Genomic DNA, 22,339 nt, shown 5'->3' with positions numbered 1-22,339 from the left:
CCAGATAAGACCATTATCCAAAGGTTTACAATCCGAGCATCTTACATGAAACTACACATTCCACGCGCGTATAAACGTCCGCCAGCCCGCGGCTCGAGGCGCCATCTGCGAATCAAAGAGGGTTTTTACGACCGGACTTATCTAGGTGAAAGGGCACACGTATACGAAAAACCATTTGCCCAGCACGACCGAAGCGAGCATTTCTCATTTATACTAAAGCGAAGAGAAAAGCCCTTTATTCACTTATGAAAATAGCATATAAGCAACATTAAAATCATAACATATTATTCAAGACGTCTTATACAGAATTCTTAGCAATAACGAATCTACGACTTGACAGGAGCACGTAACACAATGTACAAACATCATGTCGGGACATGGTAAAGGCGGTGGAAAGACTCGTGCTAAGGCTAAGACTCGTTCTTCCCATGCTGGGCTGCAGTTTCCTGTGGGTCGTGTCCACAGACATCTTCGCAAAGGCAACTACGCCAAGTGCATCGGTGCCGGCGCTCCCGTCTATCTGGCGGCTGTGCTCGAGTACTTGTCTGCAGAGACCTCGGAGCTCGCTGGTAACGCTGCACGAGATAACAAGAAATCGCGCATCATCCCACGTCATTTGCAGCTCGCCATCCGCAACGATGAGGAGCTGCACAAACTGCTGGGCGGGGTGACGATCGCGCAAGGTGGTGTACTGCCGAACATCCAGGCCGTGCTGCTCCCCAAGAAGAGCAAGGGAAAGTAAACGGCTTCGCCTCACACAAGGCCCAAGAGCTCGTCAGCTCTCCCACAACGGCAGCAGCATCAGCGATACACGATCCGTGTTTTACACAAAACTCTTTGCTGTGTATTTTTTTACAAATTCATTTTTATCAAACTCAAAATCAAAACTTATTTTTACAAACAACGTACAGATCGGGAAATAGGAAAAAAAAGAATTATTTACAAAGACTGTAGGTCTGGAATGTAAAAATGTATTACCTGGCGACGCCACCTCGACAAACTACCAAATTTTGAAATCGAGTAGTGAGTAGAATTGTGAAATTTTTAGTATTACAAGACAAACACTCGCAATTATTCGGCAAGGATATGTCTTTTGCTTCTTCACGTTTAAAGAATTGTTTAACAGGCCCAAAGGAGCTCAGGATAGATATTGGTAGGAAAAACGAGCAAAGGAGGGCGGACGCAGCTTTCCCTCGCAGAGCGGATCACATCGGGCTCGGATTTGAGCCAATTAAGAGAGGAGAGTGAAGTTTCGACCAATGGATAGAGAGTGAGGCGGGGATTAATTCTTCAGCGAATGGGAGAGTGTTTGAGGCAGCCAATAACAAACGTGCAAAATGTGCCAGCCAATGGCGAACGGCCGAAGCGTCTCGCGGCGCAAACAAAATCAGACCGTGCGTTTCTCATCTCATAATCTTATTTCATTCGCTGTTATTTTTCCCGCCAGGGAGGTGTGTGTGTGTGTGTGTGTGTGTGTGTGTGTGTGTGTGTGTGTGTGTGTGTGTGTGTAAGATATCTGGAAAAGTTCTGAACGGATTTGGATGAAAGTTGGTGAAATGATTGCCCTTGGGATAAGGAAGACTTGATTCGTTTTTGGTGAAGCTCAGGATATTATTCCGGATCCAGGAATTTTTTGAAGGATTTTTTTACCATTGGAAGATAGGGCTCATCTTTTTTAAACATTATCATCTATATATTCTATATTTAACATTGTGATATGAAAACAGTTTTTATATTTGTTGTAAATGTAGTTTAAACTCGTGGTTATGCCTTAGAGCGGTGTATTTTTTTTTAGCAGCGTCGTCTTCAATGTTCATTTTTTTTCTTCTCATAAAGACATATTCTGTCATTTTAAAACCACCAAAGTGTGTATTAGGCTTCCCCGTTTTATAAAATGTATCGATTGATACGTGTAATAATTTAAAACTGTTTTTTTTTTTTACCTCAGAAGAGATATCAACATTTAGCTCAGCGAATGTCAATCGCGGTGTCAGTATTTGATGAACTTATAAAGACTTAGTTCCAGCTTTGTCAATGGCTGAGGTATATTAACAAACGAAAAAAACAGATTTGGCAAAATTCCAACTTTTATTTAAAAAGATCGCATATTCACCTAGGGTTGTGCGAGGCTGAAGAAGAAACCTCGCATGGGCTTCCCAGACAAAATAAATAATTCTGGTTCTGGCTCTGCGATTTTCAGGTTTATTACTCCCACCAGGGAGTAACGCTTTCGATCGTGTCCGTCCGTGTGTGTGCGTGTGTGTTTGTATGCTCGTGTGTTCGTGTGTTTGTGAACAAGATATCTGGAAAAGTTCTGAACGGATTTGGATGAAAGTTGGTGGAATGATTGCCCTTGGGATAAGGAAGAATTGATTAGTTTTTGGTGAAGCTCAGGTTATTATTCCGGATCCAGGAATTTTTTTGGGAAATTGTTTTGGGAAAGATTTTTCTGTTTTACTGCATTAAAGCTTTTATTCTTATTCTTAAATGATGTTTTTCTCCTCTAATTCTGAGATATATCAAAATTAATTCTCTGACAGTTAGGGCTTACTTTATTTTTCATTTATTGTTTTGGGGAGAGGGGATGTTAAACAAAACGTATTATTCCAACTAAACCCACGGCGGGAGTATGCGCTCTAATGAGTGGCGTTCTAGTTTTGTTTTGTATTGATCTTTGATGGTCACGATGGCTCGTACGAAGCAAACTGCCCATAAATCGACTGGTGGAAAAGCTCCCCGAAAGCAGTTGGCGACGAAGGCGGCATGGAAAAGTGCTCCAGCCACCGGTGGCGTGAAAAAGCCGCATCGTTGCCGTCCAGGAACTGTGGCGCTGCGTGAGATCCGGCGCTACCAAAAGTCCCCTAGCTGCTCATTCGCAAGCTGCCGTTTCAGCGCCTCGTCCGTGAAATCGCACAGGATTTCAAGACCGATTTGCGATTCCAGAGCTCCGCAGTGATGGCGCTGCAGGAGGCGAGCGAGGCCAACCTCGTTTGGCTGTTTTAGGACACTAATTTGTGCGCGATTCACGCCAAACGTGTCACCATCATGCCCAAGGACATCCAGCTGGCACGACGTATCTGCGGGGAGCGAGCTTCAGCTGCTCGTCCAAGGTCTTGTGCACAGCTTCTGCACCACACCACCCAAAAGGCTCTTTACAGAGCTACAACACTTTTCTTAAAAGCGCAATCCACCGAAGTCGCCAACTATAACTACCTTTTGTGTGTGTATACGGGTCGGAAGGAAATACGTTTTGTGATGCCCTTTTTATGAAGACTGAAAGGGAAACGTTGAACAAGACGGTGGAGGTTGGCTGTCTTCAGGGAATGGGGTTTCACAATGTTTCAATGGACCCCCACAGGATTGTGAAGTGACAATTGTTGGGGATCATGTGTCATGTCGCTTGCAAGGTGGTTCATGTCAAAATACACATTTTTTTATTTTAACCATAACATGTATAATCTGACCCGTTCATCTCAACCCCAAAATAATAATATAAACCCTGCTATCAACATTGCATTTCTGGTGCCAAATAATACATAAAGCAAAGTTCAAGTCGCCTGAAGCTCTTTCATGAACGAGTTGGTGGCTCTTAAAAGAGCCGTTTTGTTGTTGTCGCTGTTGATGAACACCACCCCCAGAATGTTTAACCACCGAAACCGTAGAGTGTGCGGCCCTGGCGCTTCAAAGCGTACACCACATCCATGGCAGTGACGGTCTTTCGCTTGGCGTGCTCCTTGTAGGCAACAGCATCGCGGATCACATTTTCCAGGAACACCTTGAGAACTCCACGGGTTTCCTCGTCGATGAGACCCGAGATGCGTTTTACCCCACCACGGCGAGCAAGGCGACGAATAGCGGGCTTTGTGATTCCCTGGATGTTATCACGCAGTACCTTGCGATGACGTTTCGCACATCCTTTACCGAGACCCTTTCCCCCTTTACCACGTCCAGATATGACGACAGCAGTTGAATCCAAAGCTGAATAAACGAAACGACGAGCATTCCTGTGTTTCTATGGTGGTGATAGAGGTTTTCTATTGGTGGGAACTCGATTTTACCATTTGTTCTTTGACCCTTCCACGATTCCCTCCGACACTTAATTACTTTCTCTGCAGTTTCCGTGGTGATTTCCACCAAGTCCGCATATGCTCTTTGTGCCTTTTGCCCTTTCACCTCTGGTTCCGCGCATGCGCACGTCGTCCTTTCGCTTTGACCAGCTGCAACTGCACTGGCTTTTACTGTCCCTTCGCTTTCACTCAAGTCAACACGTAATCCTGTCAAATAAGGTTTAAATAATGCAGTAATTCACGACGAGTTAATTCTGAACACAACTTGAACTGCAGAATTTTGGCAAATAACAACGCACGCTCACATCACCTGAGAAATAAGCTTAAAAAGCATTGTCATCGTCCGATATTTTGATGCCAGTTTGGATCTGTACGAGAGCCATCCCCGGACGCGCAGACCATCACCCTGCTGCTGCAATCCCTGTGTGAGTGTGAGTGTGAGTGAAACGGGCCCGTAGTCTTTTGGGTATTAAGTAAGACTGCATAAGGCTGCACTGTGTCCTCATTTTCTGGAATCATTGTGAATAGTGTAAATAAATCTTGTTCTTCCTGTTTCCAATTCGATCGCCTTTGTGAGTTCGCCATTGTCTAAGCGTGGCACGATTAAGACCGCTAGAACCGGGTTCACCATCTAAATGGCACGGATCGTGTGTACGCACTGCTAGGCGTCTCAACAAACGTGGTTCGTGCGGGGCTTATTTCCTCGCTTCCAGGGCATCGCGAGTACTTAGGTAATAGCGAATTTGGTCCTAATACCCTATTTCGCGCTGTCCGGAAGGGACGTCCTAGGTCCCGGGTCCCGCCAGGCCAGTCAAAGACAAGGGGACTAATCCCCCCTTGGTAAGGGGAAAAGGCCAGTGGCAGATGCGCAACATTTGGTGTCAGGAGTTCGGATTGGGACCCGAAGTGCGCCTAACGCACTCGAAAATTACGAGCGACCGAAATTTAATTATTACCATCTAAATTAAATTCGTGCCATGGCTAGCCAAAGCGGTCGAATGCCGGTGGGGGTAAATTATGAGGTAGAGGGAGAAGAATTAATAACCCAGGACCCCCGGGAAGAATTGGGAGAAATGGAGGAGGACATTAATGAGGGTACTGCAGTAGAGGTAGCAGGGGAAGAAAATGGCGGCGCCCCTGCACGTGGCGGCGGAAGCCGAGCCCGCGATGCCGAGGTGCATGCAACTATTCCTGGCTCAAATAAAAGAAATGAGGGACGAAGCAAGGTGTAATAAGGGCGAGTTGAAAAATGACATAAATAAATTAAATGGGAAAATGGACATCCAAGAGAAAAAGATGGATGCCCAAAGTGACAAATCCACCCGGGAAATAAAAGGGTTGGAAAACAAAATGGGGGGCCAATTGAAGGAAATGGGGGATCAATTAGAAGAGGTGGAAAAGGGACTGAATGCAAAAATGGACACCCGAGGGGAGTTAATAAAAGAGATGGGGAAAGACAAAGGGCGCAGGTCGAGCGGGAAAGTCGCATTGGTATGCGACGAGGTAACGTGGTGTGAGGAACGCAGGGAAAGCGAGCTAGAGCAGAGCGCAGCTAGGTTGACCGAGGGGATAGAGATCGCGACTCGGGGTACGGAAAAGCCGACGGCCGCCGAACTGGAAAATAACATTTTATGCGCGCCAGCGGTCGTTGAGCTTAATAAAGAAAAAGAAATTATAATTGAAATTGGGGTTGAAGAGACGGCAGAGATAGAATCGGGAAATGAATCGAATAAAGAAATGGAATGCACGCAAAGTCCGTGTTCACATTGTGATGCCGTACTTGCTAACAAAAATGAAGGTTTGCAGGTGCGGTTGGTGGAGAAGAGAATCCCGAAGGTGAGTCGGAGCGTGTATGGTGCGAAAATGTTAGGCGCGAAAAGATTTTTGGCGCGCTTGGGGTACAGACGCAACCCGGGCGCTCGTGGAAGGTCCGTGGTGCGATGTGTGAAAGCGAATGGCGCGCGTGTGAGGAAAAAGTGTGCGCCGGAGCGCGAGTGTATAACGGGAGAGTGTGTTACAGAGAGTGAGAGTGAATGCACAATGGAGTGTATGTGTGAAGAGTGTGAAACAGAGTGTGCGATGGCCGAAGAGAGTGTGCGACAGTGCACACCGGAGCGTGTTGTAGAGAGTGCGTGATTGGGTGTGTACCAAGAGAGTGCACACCCGTGGTTGTTACTGAGGGTGTAACAAGAGAGTGTATGCGAGGGTGTGCGATGGCCAAGTGTGTTACAGAGTGTGTAACAGAGGAGTGTGTAATAATGGAGTGTGCGAACGGCATGAGTGCGCCTGGGTGGTGTGCACGAGAGCGTGCGGTAGTAGAATGCAGGGAATGTATGAGCGGCGCTGGAGCACCTTGGTGTGCGAGTAAGGAGTGGGTCACGTGTGGGTGTGAGAATGCGACTCGTGCAATGACGCAGACCGGGGCAGCGTTTAGGGTGACGGATAGCCGACGCGAGCCCTTTGTGAGTCGGGTGCTTTGTGTGCTGCAGGGACCGGCGGGGATCGTTGCCGCGGCGGCATGCACGATCCGTGCGGGGCCCCGCCCTGTATGGTCGGTGCCGCGCCTTGGTGGGAAAGGCGATCGGCACGGTTCGAGGGGGGGTAGGAGAGGTCGGATCTTCGCCCCCTGGCGGGCGCGATGCTCTGACCGTGGGCGGCTGGGCCATCGTGCCGGGGACCGAAAGGCTCCGCGCAGGGATGGCGCCTGGAACCTAGGCCCAACAAAACCTCCTCCCCTGAATCGAAAATGCCGGATGGACCCAACCAACAGGAGACCAACCACCCGCATGCATTGCTCGGCTTTTCGAAGCCGAGCTGTGACGAAAATGTATTTCCGCACTGAGAGGCTCGAGTGGAGTGGACAGTTAGCCATAGTGTTGGCGAATGGTAGCTTTACCATTCAAGTGGGGCACATGAGCAGTAGATTATGGGGTGGCAGTGTAAACTAGACAAGGGCGGGCTAGGATATCGTTAGGGATTTAGAGATGACAATTGGGACGAGATTTAAGTAGAGACATTGGTACAGGTAGAGGGGACGTAGTTAGATTAGGTGGATGATAATGACGAGGGAGTGCTTAGTGTAAGGGAAGATGGGAAAGCACGAGTATTAGGGTGAAAAGCAGCTAGTTAGATGATGCTGTGTGTGTGTAGTAGTGTGGAGAAATTGTGTGTGAGGATGAGCTTGAGATTGAGGCGCAAATGAGGAATTGAATGAGAATCGCTGTGTGTATGAGCTTGAGATTGAGGCGCAAATGAGGCATTGGTCGGGGATGACCAGAGGTAGTGTATGAGTGGTGTATTGATGACAAGTGGAATTGTGTTGAGTGAATTGACTTGCTGGGGTGCAAGTGGAGAGGAGGAATGTGAGCACAAGAAGTGTGCAAGAGGATTTGGTGTGTGGAATAAATGGTGTGGAATGAGTGGTGTGGAATGCATGGTGCGAAGGAGTGAATGGGGGAAGATGGACCCCTTCACGAATACCCGGGGAGGCTAGTTTAGAGTTAGGTAGAGGGTTTAGGTAAATTGTTGGATATTGACATCTGTGGTGCAGGAAGTAGCATGAAGTGCTTGGATGGGTGCATGAGTCTGTGGAATGGCTGGGCGTGTGGGCTTTGTTGGTGCATATGGTTATTGGGGCACTCCGCCACTGGTAGTCTGTCGGCCAGGTGAGGCCGCAGGTAGGCTCTGGGAGCCAGTCAGAGTAGTGTTCAGTGGGGCCCGAGGATCCAAGAGAAGGACCTGGGTAGCCCAATGCCAGAGAGGGCATCAGAGGGGTGAGAGAGCTAGGAGGGGCCTTCCCCGATTTAGGGTAGTCGCAAGGAGCAAGGTAAGCTCGGGTGGCGACTTCAGTGGTGGAGGTGCACAGGTAGTTGGACCTGCTAGTGGAGCCACATGACCCAGCCCCGAAATTGTGCAAAGGCACAGTAGTGAAAAATTGGGGAGTGAGACCCAAATTTGGAGGGCACCACAGGGTGGGTCAATGGGAATTGGTTTTCAGAACCGCACAGTGTAACAATGGCCAATTGAATTGGCAGGGCAAGACCCCAGGTAGTGTAACTGAGTTAATGTTATTTGAGTTAAGTTAGGATGACGAATGTCTTCGCACCATCCACATCCACTCACCAAGGGAGACGGAACTCCACACCAGGTTTTGTGAACGATTTGAGTGGGTGAGACGCATCTCGACGTGATTTGACATTGTGTTTATTCCATCTCTTCCTTCTTTGGAGGGATTGGAAGACGAATTTGGTTGAGAGGGGGATATGGGAGAAAGGACGTAGTGACGAATTTGTAAATTGTAAATACAGGGAAGGGGAAGGGTAGTGTTGGCTGACATGGGGGGGGGGGGAGGGGAGGTACGAACGGCTAGGGACGAGCTTGCTCTGCTCGCTCTTCCGCGCCCCTCATGTTGCATTGCCTTGTATTGTGTGTACCCTTGCGTCCTTTCCTTTGCTAACTGTGCTTTGTCTTCCTCCCCACCCATGGACCCATTTTGGAGGGGAGTGTGCAGGAACCCTGAACAGTGCAGCTTCACCTGGCTACACTTGTGCGGCACCCCTGCTGCATTTTGCTGCACCAATACATCTTATGGACCACACGTTCTGTGGCCTGGCATCTTTGCTGAGCAGACATTTGCTGCAAACGTTACCTTGCACCTGCGGACCACTGGTTTTAAGTGGCGTCGATATCACGCAGTCGGACCACCTAAGATTGGCCCTGCTGGTAAATAAAAACGGACATTCTGGTGTGTCAGGAAAGAAGACCTTTAAGTTTTTATTATGGCACACCGAAGACGAAGCAGGAAGCAAGAAGATGCAGCCAAGCGGCAGCTGAGCAGCAAATGTGACATTTAAATATGACATGTGAAATGTGTATTGGTGTATTGGTGCATTGCTGTGTTTTCTCCCCTCCAAATTTCTTTCCACAAAAGAACAGGTCCTGGGTTATAGAGATGTAAATAATTAGTTTAGTGTTGTAAATAACATGCTCCCCACCGACTTTATGTTTAGTTTCAAAACAATTCCGCAATTCGGTTAGCTGTGGGTGTGAGTCGGTTAGAGTTAGTTACACAACGCAGTAGTGGGACATATCTAGTGTTATAAGACTGTCACATACAGGGTGTTAGATTAAATGTTGAGGGAAACCACATCTAAGTGTCACACGTAATTTTAAAACTAGTCCCGAACCTTTGTCAAAACCGGTCGTTCTCACTTGTGTGGGTTCGACTCGGGGACGAGTCTGGCAAGGGAGGGGGGCAGTGCTGCGGTTTTGGGATTGTACATATGACTTCATTAAATGCTAAAGGTTTGCCCCTCATAGTTAGTTCCACGAGCAACACGTAGGCCCACTTGTAGTATTAGTTATGTCATAGTATGTTTATGTATAGGACATTTCCCCTATTAGCCCAGCAGATATGTGAAAAAATTGTGCTTTTGGTGATACAAGCATGAAATTTTGAACACTGATAGAGCATACTACTAGGAAGATTTTTGGATATAGGGGCATTCAAATCTTTTCCTAGGGACAAAATGGCGGCCATTTTAAAAATGGCCGTTTACGGATAATAAGATACACAGTACCGATGTCTATAAAACTAGATTTACTTATTGCTCAAGCACACCTATGATGTTTTTTTCACGTAAACAGGTTGTAAGATCATAATTAAATGTCAACAAACTCACATAACATTTATTTGGTCCTTATTCTTTACAAAAATAATTACTTTTTGAGCTATTTTGAGCAAACTCCAGAAACACAATGGAAATGAAGTGAAAATGCCACATTAACGCTGTGGAAGTGACTTTCACTATAAAACAGTCTACAAAACAGTCTTCCACATGTTTGTGTATATGTAACAGGTGTGTTATTCCTCCTGTATACTATCGTGTGCACTCCCCTGCACAGTGACACAGAGCTGAGCACTGGAGTGCGGCCTTAACACACTTGCACTGTTTCCTGCAACCCTTCTTGCATCCACATCTAATCAATTGTCGGCATGCCTCAGTTGCCTCTGTGAGGGTTGTCCAATATATCCCCCAGCCGTTATTACTCTGTTTCCAACCCCATTCACTTGGCGATGGGAGCTCAGGTGCGCAAATCATCATCTGGCCCCAACAAAAGCCGGCTTGGTAGGCAGCTCTCTTGATGTGTTGTCTGAGGGCTTCTTGCGTTGGTGGGATAGCCTCTATTGATCTACCAGTCTGGGTGAAGAGATGCTTGCGGGCATCGTTAACATGTTCCTGGCTGCTTGTTCGATCGTAGAGCAGAACAACAAAACGCTCCAGTGGATCCATGTTGTCATTTGCAGTTGAAATGGTTGGTGTGGCAGCCAGTGCGCAGAAAGCTGAGGTGACCTCATCATTGGCTTTCCATGTTTCCCATGCTGTTTTCTTCCCCCTTCCGCCGAAGCAGGACACGGTGTCACACCCAGTGAAGGCGTGGAAGAATGGCAACCCTCGGCACTTGTTTGGTCCCAGTGCCACAGCCATCTCGTGAGCTGCCAAGTGCCTGAAATTCTTCCCTGTGCCAAAAGCAACCCAGAGTTCATCGATGTCAAGATATCCAGTTGCTGCCACTGCAAGGATCAAAACATCTGTGTCCACTGTGCGGATTGACACCTTGGTATAGCCCTGTCTGACTGCATCTTGGACATGGAGTAGTATCCTTGTATCTGCCTCCTCGTGACTACACGGGGAAAGACCAGTAACATCTCGTGGCTGTGTACAAAAAACTTCTTTGTGGTTTGTGGTGACGATTTGCTTGTCAGTCTCAATGTTTGCTATCCTCGTTGCTAGAAAGTCAAACAACTCCACCTTGTTCTCGTCTATGCGAAGGAAGGCCTGCCAGTTTCGAGGGATGGAACTAGATGGCTCAACTCGTCTCCTGGTGCCTTTACCCCTCGTCTTCCTGGTGTCGGCTTTCAAACTGTCTGGGAAATATTCATCCCAGATAATATCAACCCTGCTCTTATTTTGTATCTGAGATGTGATGTATGGCAAGAATACTAGTGATGCATACTCAGAGAAGGTCTTCGCATTACGAGGTGCCAGCATGTTCACGATGGCTGCTCCATCCAGGATCATGACTTCAACAGGGGGGCTTACATCATCATTTTCCCGTGAGGTGATCAGATCTTCTAAGCACCCAACCAGATCAGACTTGGTTCCAAGCCGGATTTTGCCCATTTGTGACAATGCAGGGGGACAAGCTTGGTTTTCATGTGCAAAGAATTCATCAAGATCTCCATTCCGTGTCTGGGATGCAATAAACAGCCTGGAGAACAGAACGCAGTCATTCTTCAGAGATACCACCTTCAACTCTGTTCTTGACTTCTCTCTGACTGGGGGTCGGCTGAAGAGAGGGAGATTGTTTCTTTTTATTGGGTCAGTGATAGGCTTTGTCTGATGTACAAGCCTCTCATTCACATATGTGTCATACTGTTCTTTTCCCAGCTTCTCGATCTGGTAAAGGGTGTTGATGACTGCTGGGTCTGCCAGGTCTCTGCTGTCTAGCACCAAGAGATCTTTGCTGTCGTCACAGAATGGGTTCCCCATCTCTCCTATGACACGGGTGAGTGCTCTCACATCTCGAGCAAAGGCTACCTGCGTGTGCTTTGTCTGTTCATGGTGTTTTAGTTCAGTTTTCCTAATTCTTTTTTCTGTTGTGGCCTCGAACTTATAGATCAGATCATAGAAACTAGTGATACAAGCGAATTAGGTACCGAATGTTCTTGGCAGTGGGCTTCAAATGAACCACTAAATGTTGAGTTCATTTTCAACATGTCTCTACGAACTATATTTGCGGCTCTAGCAAGACAAACTCCATCACTGTCAGTGTCGTGATCACATGCCTTCTGAAGGGCTGAGCCAACATCCTGGTTGAAAGCAAGCAGAATATCTCGACCGGACATGTGCTCCTCTAGGTCTGGAAAATATGTCATGATTCGATCTTTGAGTTTGGTGGAGTGGACACGCCTGGTCAAGACTGTTCCAAGCTGTTCCAGCCTGGTGGTGTATAGTCTTGCTAGGTCTACCAGCTTGAACACTGGTGTCACAAGAGCATCTGTGCGGGCATCATCGATGTAGGACACTAGCTCTCCAAGTGCTATACCGTGATTGATATCATCTTGTTCATTCAGTGTTGTGCTTGTGGCCCTTGCTTTGTTATAAAGTGACACCAGACACTTCACGTGGTACTGTGCATCTTGTGCTATAAGGTCACCTGCACTCAGTTTAGCAAGAAGTGCCTGATCTCCTAGTTTCAGGGCAGCTGTCCTGACATGTTTATCGAGGTCGAAGGTGGAAGCTTTTCGCAGAGAATTAGTACCCGCTGGTTTGTCACAAAAGAAACACTTTTCAGGCTGTGGCTGTGTGTGGTCTACATGTACTCTGTGACGGGTGTACTTTCTTGAGACACTTGCGGTTTCTTCACTAGACGTTTCTCTTTTTTGTGCCCGATGCAGTTCAGTTTTGTTGTATTTCAGTCTGCATGAATCATGCCACTTAGCCTTGTGGCTCTGGAAGGTTGACTGGATACCTTCACCATCGTCCAGGCGGGACAGTTCTAGAGATTTTGGCAGGCAGCCCATCTGGCTGAAGGTGAGGAGATAATCTGCAAGAGTTTGGTATCCGGACCCTGTGGTTCGCTTGGAATCAGCTGGACAGGCAAGGGCCTCATCGGTGACCTCCTGACATAACACACACTTCTCCCAATCTGTCAGATAAGGCATGTTTGTTCCAGATGTACTAGGGCTTTGGGGGTCTAATAGCTTGAAATTTTTGTTGGCCATTGTCAATTAAGCATTATCCACCACCACCATCCAATCAATATACAAATTGGGAACCAAATCTAGGTAGCTACTACAGTCAATGAGCGAAGGTGCAGTGCAGTCGAGTTATCATCTGAAAAAGAAATACATACATTATTATCATAAATATAGTAATTCGCTTTCGTAACTTTTCACGAGCCTTGCATTGTTCCTTATAGTCACCTAGTCTATGATAGGAAAGTTCATAAAGCTACATCAAAGTTGTTCATATAAAGGTATTGAACCAAAATTACACCCAGGGAGAAATCAGATAGTCATGCAAAGTTAAATAATTAAACCGCTAGACCAGTCCTGTCTATTGCAATGGTAAACCATTTGTTCTGCCCCTTATAGGCCACCGTAGATTCCAATTTTGAACCCAGTATGAAGGTATTGCATAGCATGTACATGACAATTTATAATATGCTCATTACATTGTGTTTCAATAGCAGCACAAATGACAAGTCTGAAATAATAGGTAAATATGTCCTTCTTAGCCGCCATTTTGGGCCAAGGAGAAATCTGGAATGCCCCTACATCCAAATTTCACTGTAAGGGTATGCCCTAACTGTGTGCCAAGTTTCATGCTTGTATCATCAAAGGCACAATTCTACCACAATTCTTCACATATCTGCCGGACTATATTAATATCTGCGTTGTGTAAAGACATGAGATTAGGTCCCGTTCATTTTGCGTCCACCCTCCAATTCCACCTCAATGGGCGGAATCCATCCCGCGCCCCATTTGGCGGCCCGCTCAGTTTGTTAAGCATTGGCTGCTGGATCCAGTTTTTTAAGCATTGGCTGTCCACTGGTCGAGTAACACAAGGTAGGCCTAAAAAGGGTGGGGCCGGTGTTGAGGTCGGGGCGGAGTCGAGGCAGAGCGTCAGAGGCGATGACGGTAAGAGCCACCAGCCACTCAGGGCTCTAGCGGCATGGCGTGAGAGGGCGTGGGGAGGCGCGTCTGGTGAGTTCGAGAAGGTTCGCGGGGCGTGCCAATATAAGTCGCTGTGCAAAGCCCTCAACAGGACTTACGTGAAGGACTCGCAGAGGAGAGAGAGAGATAGAGGACTTGTTGGGAGAGGCCTTACAGTGAGCGCATATCAAGAGGACTCGCAGAGAAAGGACTTGTTGAGGAGGACTTTTACAGTGAGCGCATATCGAGAGGACTTTGAGGGAGAAGGACTTGGGAGAACTTCATTGCGAGAGCGCTTTGAGGCTTTGAACTGTAACTCCCCATATTACGTACGCGCCAGAGGGGAAGAAGAAGAGGCATTGGCGGTACGAGTATGCGGCCACAGCCAAACGCGCCGGTGGCGAATAGCGAATATCCCAGCCACGCGAATAAACGTGGTCACAGCCGCCAGTGATTACCACCAACCGCACCAGAGCCCACCCCCCTACCGTTCGCCCCATAATAACCCTGTGCGTCCAAACGGCGCTACGAGCTCCTGCCTTCTCCTGGATCCATCTGCACGGGACGAGCCGAAGACCGGAGGTAGCTGCACAGAGCCATCCCCGGATGCGTGGACCATCACCCTGCAGCTGCAATCCCTGTGTGAGTGTGAGTGAAATGGGCCCGTAGTCTTTTGGGTATTAAGTAAGACTGTATATGGCTGCACTGTGTCCCCTTTTTCTGGAATCATTGTGAATAGTGTAAATAAATCTTGTTCTTCCTGTTTCCAATTCGATCGCCTTTGTGATTTCGCCATTGACTAAGCGTGGCACGAATAAGACCGCTAGAACCGGGTTCACCATCTAAACGGCACGGATCGCGTGTACGCACCGCTCGGCGTCTCAACACATGTGGTTCGTGCGGGGCTTATTTCCTCGCTTCCAGGGCAGCGCGAGTACTTAGGTAATAGCGAATTTGGTCCTAATACCGTATTTTGCACTGTCCGGAAGGGACGTCCTAGGTCCCGGGTCCCGCCAGGCCAGTCAAAGACAAGGGGACTAATCCCCCCTTGGTAAGGGGAAAAGGCCGGCGGCAGATCCGCAACAATATATATATACATATATTGATAAAAAGAGGGGTTAGGGATTTTAATGGGCTACCGCCGCCTTTTTAACGAATATATAAATGATAGAACCAAGCAATAACCAAACCAAAAAGTGGAGAAAACAACAACCTTGGTATTTAAATGGAAAACATCATGAATGTGAAAAATATCAAATAAGTCTCATTGAAGAAATAACAGGGGTAAAAGTAGATAAAACAAATAAGTGAATAAATTTAAATACGAATAAGTTGGAGGCTCTGGGAGGTAATATCCTGGAGTGGACAGAAAACTTTGATAGTTGTTAAGAGATTGGGGGGAAAATAATTTACGATAATCTCAAAATGGTATGTGGCACTGGAGGATTTCAGACAAGGTCATCAAGAGAAGTTTATCATTTCATATCAGCTCAACAGCGCTACCTAAACCGCGAGTTAAATTCTAATGTCATATTTATCAATATTTTAGATGGTGATTATTCTTTTAAGAAAATTAAATTATTGCCTAAAAATGAAACACAAATATTCGTTGGGTCTCTGTATGAGCATAATGAAAAATGGGGGGAGTTAATAAGTTAAATGCAGGTGTGAGTCAATAGCTTAATTTTCCCCATTGACTTCAATGTTATATTTAATGTGTTTTCGTTGTTGGGTCTATTGAGGATTTAATAATTGTAGATGGGCAAAAAGAGGGTGAAATCTGGGTGAAAAACAGTGAGTTGGTAAGTTTTTTTAAAGTTTTTTTTTAAAGCTCTTTCCCCATTGTCTCCAATGTTAAATTTGAAGGTGAGCCAGATCCCCCCTTTCTTTACGACTCACGGGTGACCCCACGAGTTGGAAATACCAGCACAGAGTTTAATTGGCCTCACTGTTTCATCCTGTGTTAAACTTCCTTGAAAGCGAACATTTTTTTTGTTGTTGCTGTAGAAAAATAAAACAGTTGAATGTTTTTATCACGACCATAGATGGCGAGGTTTGCAGTGAAATCAGAAAAATCGAAATGAACATTCGCATGTCCACATGAAAGTGGAACCGAGGCTTTCTATTGGTCGATAGCTCGACATAATCACCCTTTCCACTTTGACTCCATCGCTTTGTGATGGGTATGAATGGGATGGGGTGAGGGGTGAGGAGTGAGGGGTAACGGGTGAGGGGTGGTGAGGGGCGAAGAAAGCTCCTTGTGCCCTTTCACTTTTCACCTCCTTCATCGTCAACTCATGTTGGCTTCGCCCTCACTGAAGGAAAGACGGAATTTTGTCAAAGGAGGTTGGAAGTTAAAATGAATTACGATTTTATTCGGAACACAACATGAACTCAACATGTCTGGAAAGTAAACAACGAGCGAGAACGTCACCAAGTTAGAAAAACGATTCCAAGGTAAGAGCTGAATCTTGATTCTGATGAACCTTTCTCTGTTACAGGGTCAGTGCTGTCGAAGTAGTTTCATGGCAATGGTAAAACTGGGTGGTTTGCCATTACCTTTGCAGCAATTAGTAAGGGCAGAAATTTGTAATTTGTTCAGTGTGCCGGTGATAGCTCGCCTCCTCTTCCCGAAAGACACAATGGGAATTTTAACGTCCACCAACTAATGAAGACAGACGAAACACCCAGTTTAACATCCACCCGAGGGAAGGCACACACAACCCTAACCACAACCGATTGATTGAAACACCTGGACGACAGTTTATAGTTTGGTCGGGATTCAACCCAGGTTTCGAGGTGACTGTGCACCAGAAGCGGACTGGGTCTTAAAACCGGCCCGGGCATCCTTCACCTAGGTCGGCCCATTATTCATTTATATGTTGCTTATCTGAGAAAATAGACGAAATGCTTGAAAAAAAAAACTAAATAAAATCCACTAAAAATTAAATTTCTTTTCAGTAACACAAGCACATGTCATGTCTAAGAGAGTAGGTGCACGCGCAGTTTGCTGCTTCTGGCAGCCACACCATCAATGATATCCTTAGTTTCAAGTTTGGCCAGGATCCCTTTTTCCACAGACATCAACATGAACGCCTCAAGATGTTCTTGTGTCATTGTACTTCGCAGACGGCTTTTGATTCTCTTCAAAGCAGAGAAAGCCCGTTCACATGCCACTTGTGACACAGGCAGCGTTAGCAGCAGCTTGTCGGCAAGCCCAATGCTCTTGTAGACATCAGTGAAGAGGTTCAACTTGAGGAGCACCTTGTAGCAGCAGAGAGGACAGGCTTTACATGACTTACATGTATTTGGCAGAGTCTTCCTGTCCTGTTCAGACTCAATGTCCTCCTCACTGTATAAGCATCTGCTACTGATTCTTTCAGTGTTGACCATTGTTCTCCAAGGCTTCGCAGTTCTTTTCGTAGTTGTTCCACAGTGACACCATCATCAAATCTCAGCAAATGTTTATGCAGCTCTTCCACAGCTCCCAATGGCACTTGATCAAAGTTCCTTGGGTGAAGAAGTGAGAGATCAGCATACAATGTTGATGTTGCTGATCTGTCAAACCGCTGCTCAATGCTGCTCACAATAGTGTCCACTATTCAGTTGTACACTTCAATGCGATACTTCTTTACTGGGTCAGAAGCTGATGTAGCCTCATCTATGGACAGTTCACCATCAATACGTTTGTGCTGTCTTTGCCGTTTTATAGGAAGGGACTCTTCCATAACAAGATTTACATCCATTTCATCCAGCTGGTCATTAGCCAGTTGAACAAACTTTGCAGCTGCATCATGACAAGCTTGGAAGTCATCCCGTAGCATCTGCATATTCTCCAGCAATTCATCCACCCTCCGGTGCACAGTCAGCAGATCCAATTGCACAGTTTGTAGATACTTGGAGAGCACTGTCGTGCGGGAGAATACTTGCAGATATACTTGTGCAGTCAGAATTGTTTCAAACTGCAGGAGACTGGCAATGTATCCCTTCACCTTGGCCTTAACAAGGATCTGGTCAGCAACTAGCATGGCATTAAGAGTGGTGATAACTTCCATGAAAAGCGCTCCAGCTGGGTTGCTGAATGAACCAAAAACCTTCTTCAAGGCGGCATCCTTTGACCACCATCGAGTTTCTCCGATAGTTCCCATTCGTTTCACAGTAGTGGAGTGTCGACTCCAGATGTTCATTCGCTGATAAGATTCCCGAAAGAATACTGCAATGTTATTCAGTAGTGAGAACAGTGATGCGCTAGTCACCACAACACTTGTAGCTTCGGTCACAACGAGATTTAACACATGTGCGTGGCACCAAACATGGATCTGCATTGGAGCTTCCTTTGATAGCAGAGTACTGAAGCCTTTGTAGCACCCCTGCATGTTTGCTGCACCATCAGTTGAGTTTCCAACACAGTTCTTGAGGCCAAGATTCAGTCCTAACAAGACTTCAGAAACAAGTTGCACAAAAGCTTCGCCAGTAGATTCCTCACATTTCACCACACTCACTAATCTTTCTTGGATAGTGCCAGTGCTATCAACATATCTAAGAACAACAGAGCACTGGTCTTGAGTTGAGATGTCTTGAGTGGTATCAATTTCCACAGCAAACATGTCTGTTACTTCTTCAGAAATCCACTGACGTATCTTATCCCGGATAACTGTGATAACATAATTCACTGTAGTTTTAGACAGCAAAGTTACCAAGGAGCCACGACCTCGTGAACTCTTTGCCTTCTCATGTTGCTTCTTGCTGTTCTGGACAACGTGAGAGATGATCGGCTGTGCAGGAATCATACTTCTGGAAGTAGTTTTACAACTTCCAGAAATGTACCATGGTCGATCTCCTCATTGTCAAGTGTGTATGCTGCTTCTTCATTACTTCCTCTGTAGCTCAGTCCCCTCTTACCAATGAGTTTGACCACATCCACAACTCTTTCCATCACTTGTCGTCTCTTTCTAACCTCATCATGATGGCTACGTGCAAGCAGGTGAGAAACGCTGGACTGTTGTCGATCTACCAGGTATGCTGTAGAGCATCTCAAATGAAACCAAGAGCGTTCATGTTCTTGAACACGTGTATGTACATGTCGCCAGTCAGTCATTCCCTCGATGAACGTGGACCAGTCTGAGGTGCTGGAAAACGCCAAGCACACAGAACAGTGAAGAGAATGATTGTCCTTGTTGTATGACAACCACCATCTGTTTGTACCATCTTTTCACATGAAACACCTCTTGACCACTCGGTTGTCAGTTTTTTGATTAGGGTGGTAATTCCAAAACAGCAAACAATCTTCATCTCTACATGGTTTCTTAAAGTAGTTAATCGAGGGGTATCCCTCCTCTGCAAGTGTAGCAGCTGCAGCAGGTACATGTCCCTCAGCTGACCGCACCTGTTCGTGTTCACCAATTTGCACTAATTCTGCCGATTCAGCTGCCAATTGGTCATCTACTGATTCAACTGCCAATTGATCATCTACCAATTCAGCTGCTGATGGTCCAGCTACCGATTCAGTATCCTTATCCCCATGTTCACTGACTTCACCAGGCCCAGTATTAGTACTCTTGAACAGATCCAAAAGGTTTCTGCACTTTGAAGCACTATCTTGTAGCGGTTACCGCTGGTTGTACACAATCGCCTTGCACCTGCCAGGACGCGGCCAGGGCGCAATCGCCATGCCGGGCTCGTCCGGACGGGCCCAGATGCGCTTCTCCCGGGCATGCCCGAACTCGCTGTTCCCGGGCTCGCCCGAACCTCCCGGGCACGCCCGGTCTCGTCTTTCCCGGGCATGCCCGCTCTCGACTTGCCAGGCCTTGTCCAGCACGCCCGGGCAGGTCCAGACTCGCCTTTCCAGGACTCGCCCTTGACACCCGGGCATGCCCGGTCTCGCTTTTCCCGGGCAAACGCTCCGGCATAAATGTGTATATATATTGCTGCCCGATAAACGGGCTTTTGGAGAGTACCCGAGTTTGATACGTGCAATAAAGCAACTCGGACGAATTTCCGTCTTTGGTCGTGTCAATCCTTTCGACTCGCGTTGGAGCACAGCTCCTTCAATCTGACAGTTTCTTTTTCTTTCGATCACGTTCCTTCTCAGCACCTCCGTTTCTTCTCTTCTGGTTTGCTTTATCCATTGTCGGTTACAGATGCAGATGCTGACATAATTTAAAAAAAATTAGCATCGTAAGTCAGTTCGCGACATTGTTGTCAATACTAGATCAGTCGTCAGCAGACCTATCTAAACTTACTTGGCCTGTTGGCTCAAAATCCTTTTTACTGTTGATTTGGTAGTTTTTACAATGAAGGAAACACGTATCGGGAGTACATACGACATAGCGATTGTGAATGTAACAGCTCTGAGGCGTCTTTTGCTTTGCATCGCAGTGACAGTGAGCACCAATATGGCGGCCGTAAGACTAAAATCTGGCTTAAAACCCCCTCACCTCACAGCCCACAGCCTTCCACCAGACATATTAACACGCTCCTCCACCTTCATTCCCGTTCTTCAAAGCAAAGCGGTAAAAATTGTTGTGTCGCCATTATATATGACGAGCAACGGTACCCGCCCTAAGGGCGGGGCTTCAATTAGGAGGCGCGATTTATATAAACATCCGTTAAATATCACACGCAAATCATCAAAATCTAAACAGTATTTTTAGAATTTCAATAAAAAAAACCACATCACTGTTCATATCGGTAAATATTATTCCATCGTGTTTCAAATCGTGATTAGTGACATCAACTGGACGCTTTTCTTTAGGAAAAAAAATTGAATGATTTTGTACCTCTTCTTCAGCTTAGAACTTCAGGATACACGACATTGCTGATAAAAGTTCCTTTTCTCTCTTTGAAGTTCTTGGCAAACATTTTTATTTTGTCACTGCTGCCAACGCGACACCATGGCATTATTCATAACATTCATTCATTCATTCATTTAATGATCATTAAACATTATTCTTACGCTCATTAAACGATTACGAAATTAAAAACGAAAAACATTACGAAATTACGTTCACACCATCACATCAAACACGACCGTGAACACAAAAGTCACAAACATCGCCACAAACGTTACGTCACGTAATTCAAACCGTGAACACATCGAATATTGGAGAGCCCATTGCGCAAACGATTTGTTTTCTCTGGTACGTGTTACTGGGCGGGTACCGTTGCTAGTAATTATAATGACCTTTTGACCTTTTGATATTTAGCGGGGAATCCCCGGGGATGGAGGCAGAAGTTTTCCGTGACAAAAAATTTTCAGCAGTTTTTTTATCCAGCCCAGCGGCCCATTTTTTACTCAGCGGTCCCAGCCCACCGGGCATTGCCCAAATGCCCTATGGCCAGTCCGCCCATGCTGTGCACACCTCCACGCCGTCCTATCAAGTAATGAGTGTATTTAACATGAACCTTTCCACCTTCCTTCACCTACTCTCGACATGATTTATGCACATCTTTGTAAATCAAAAGAACCTGCCTGAAGTCGTGTCCATTGTTGCGAGTTGGGTTATTTTTAAGGGAATGTGGATCGGGAATTATACACGCCCACTTTTCATTCGCCCAATAGCTGAACATGACGTTGGTGACTCCGCCTCCAAACTCTCTGTGATCCACGTATTTGCATATGAACTCCTTCATAAGACAAACTCGATTACAAGTGTTCATATTGTTTCGCTCAAGCTTTAGTTTTTCTTTGTTCGCTATTGTTTCCATTTCTACTCGTCATGCCTGCGGATCCCGATCCTCCCAAGTCCCAAGCAAGTGGCAGCAAAGAAGGGTTCGAAGAAAGCCGTTTCCAAAGCGACTCGATAGGGTCCCGGTAAACGGCGTCATCGCAGAAAGGAAAGCTACGCCATTTACATCTACAAGGTGCTGAAACAAGTTCACCCCGATACGGGTGTTTCTTCCAAAGCGATGAGCATCATGAATTCCTTCGTTAACGACATCTTTGAGCGCATCGCATCCGAAGCATCTCGTCTGGCGCATTACAACAAGCGCTCCACCATCACATCGCGGGAGATCCAGACGGCAGTGCGTCTGCTCCTCCCCGGGGAGTTGGCCAAGCACGCCGTGTCCGAAGGTACAAAGGCCGTGACCAAGTACACCAGCTCCAAGTGAGCTCGGACTCGTTTCTCTAGTTCATCCCCAAACGGCTCTTTTCAGAGCCACTCAATGTTTCTTTAATGGTGTGCGACTTTTGCTCTTCGTGTATCCTTGGTGAAAGAACCACGTGATGTTATCTGTAACTAGAAATGTGGTTCATATTAATGTGGAGGTCAGGTAATCAACATTATACTGAAGTAAAAAGTCGTCCTGTTAAAACTTCCTATTATTCCATGGATAGGGTTGGTATATGTCACAACGACCTGGAACATAATTTATTGTGAGGTGGGTATGTTTGTTGGGTAGTAACGTAGCTCCTTGCAGACGTCTTTCAGCGGAGACTTCTCAAATGAAGATTAAGAAGACTTCAACGAGTTCCAAGATTTATTCAGTCATTGTGGGAGAAACCCCGACTCTGATACAGTTATACATCCACAAAAAACACATACAAACG

General features: G+C 46.4%; 1 protein-coding gene and 1 pseudogene across 1 annotated transcript in view; both read left to right on the top strand.

The window, feature by feature from the left end:
- The first annotated feature begins 367 nt into the window (after positions 1–367).
- The window catches only part of LOC137425879 (uncharacterized), a 30,182-nt gene continuing 8,210 nt past the window's right edge, over positions 368–22,339 (top strand). The window contains exons 1-2 of the mRNA XM_078775139.1: positions 368–728; positions 11,519–11,539. Coding sequence (XP_078631265.1) covers positions 368–728; positions 11,519–11,539 — 382 coding nt within the window. The remainder of the gene's footprint in view (positions 729–11,518; positions 11,540–22,339) is intronic.
- On the top strand, positions 13,723–21,962 carry LOC137425878 (histone H2B 1/2-like; annotated as a pseudogene).

Source organism: Myxine glutinosa, chromosome 4 (genome assembly GCF_964187855.1).
Source record: "Myxine glutinosa chromosome 4, kmMyxGlut1.1, whole genome shotgun sequence".
In the NCBI taxonomy this organism is placed as follows: domain Eukaryota; kingdom Metazoa; phylum Chordata; class Myxini; order Myxiniformes; family Myxinidae; genus Myxine; species Myxine glutinosa.
Note: the sequence above shows the minus strand (reverse complement) of the source record. Positions and strands in the feature narration are given on the sequence as shown.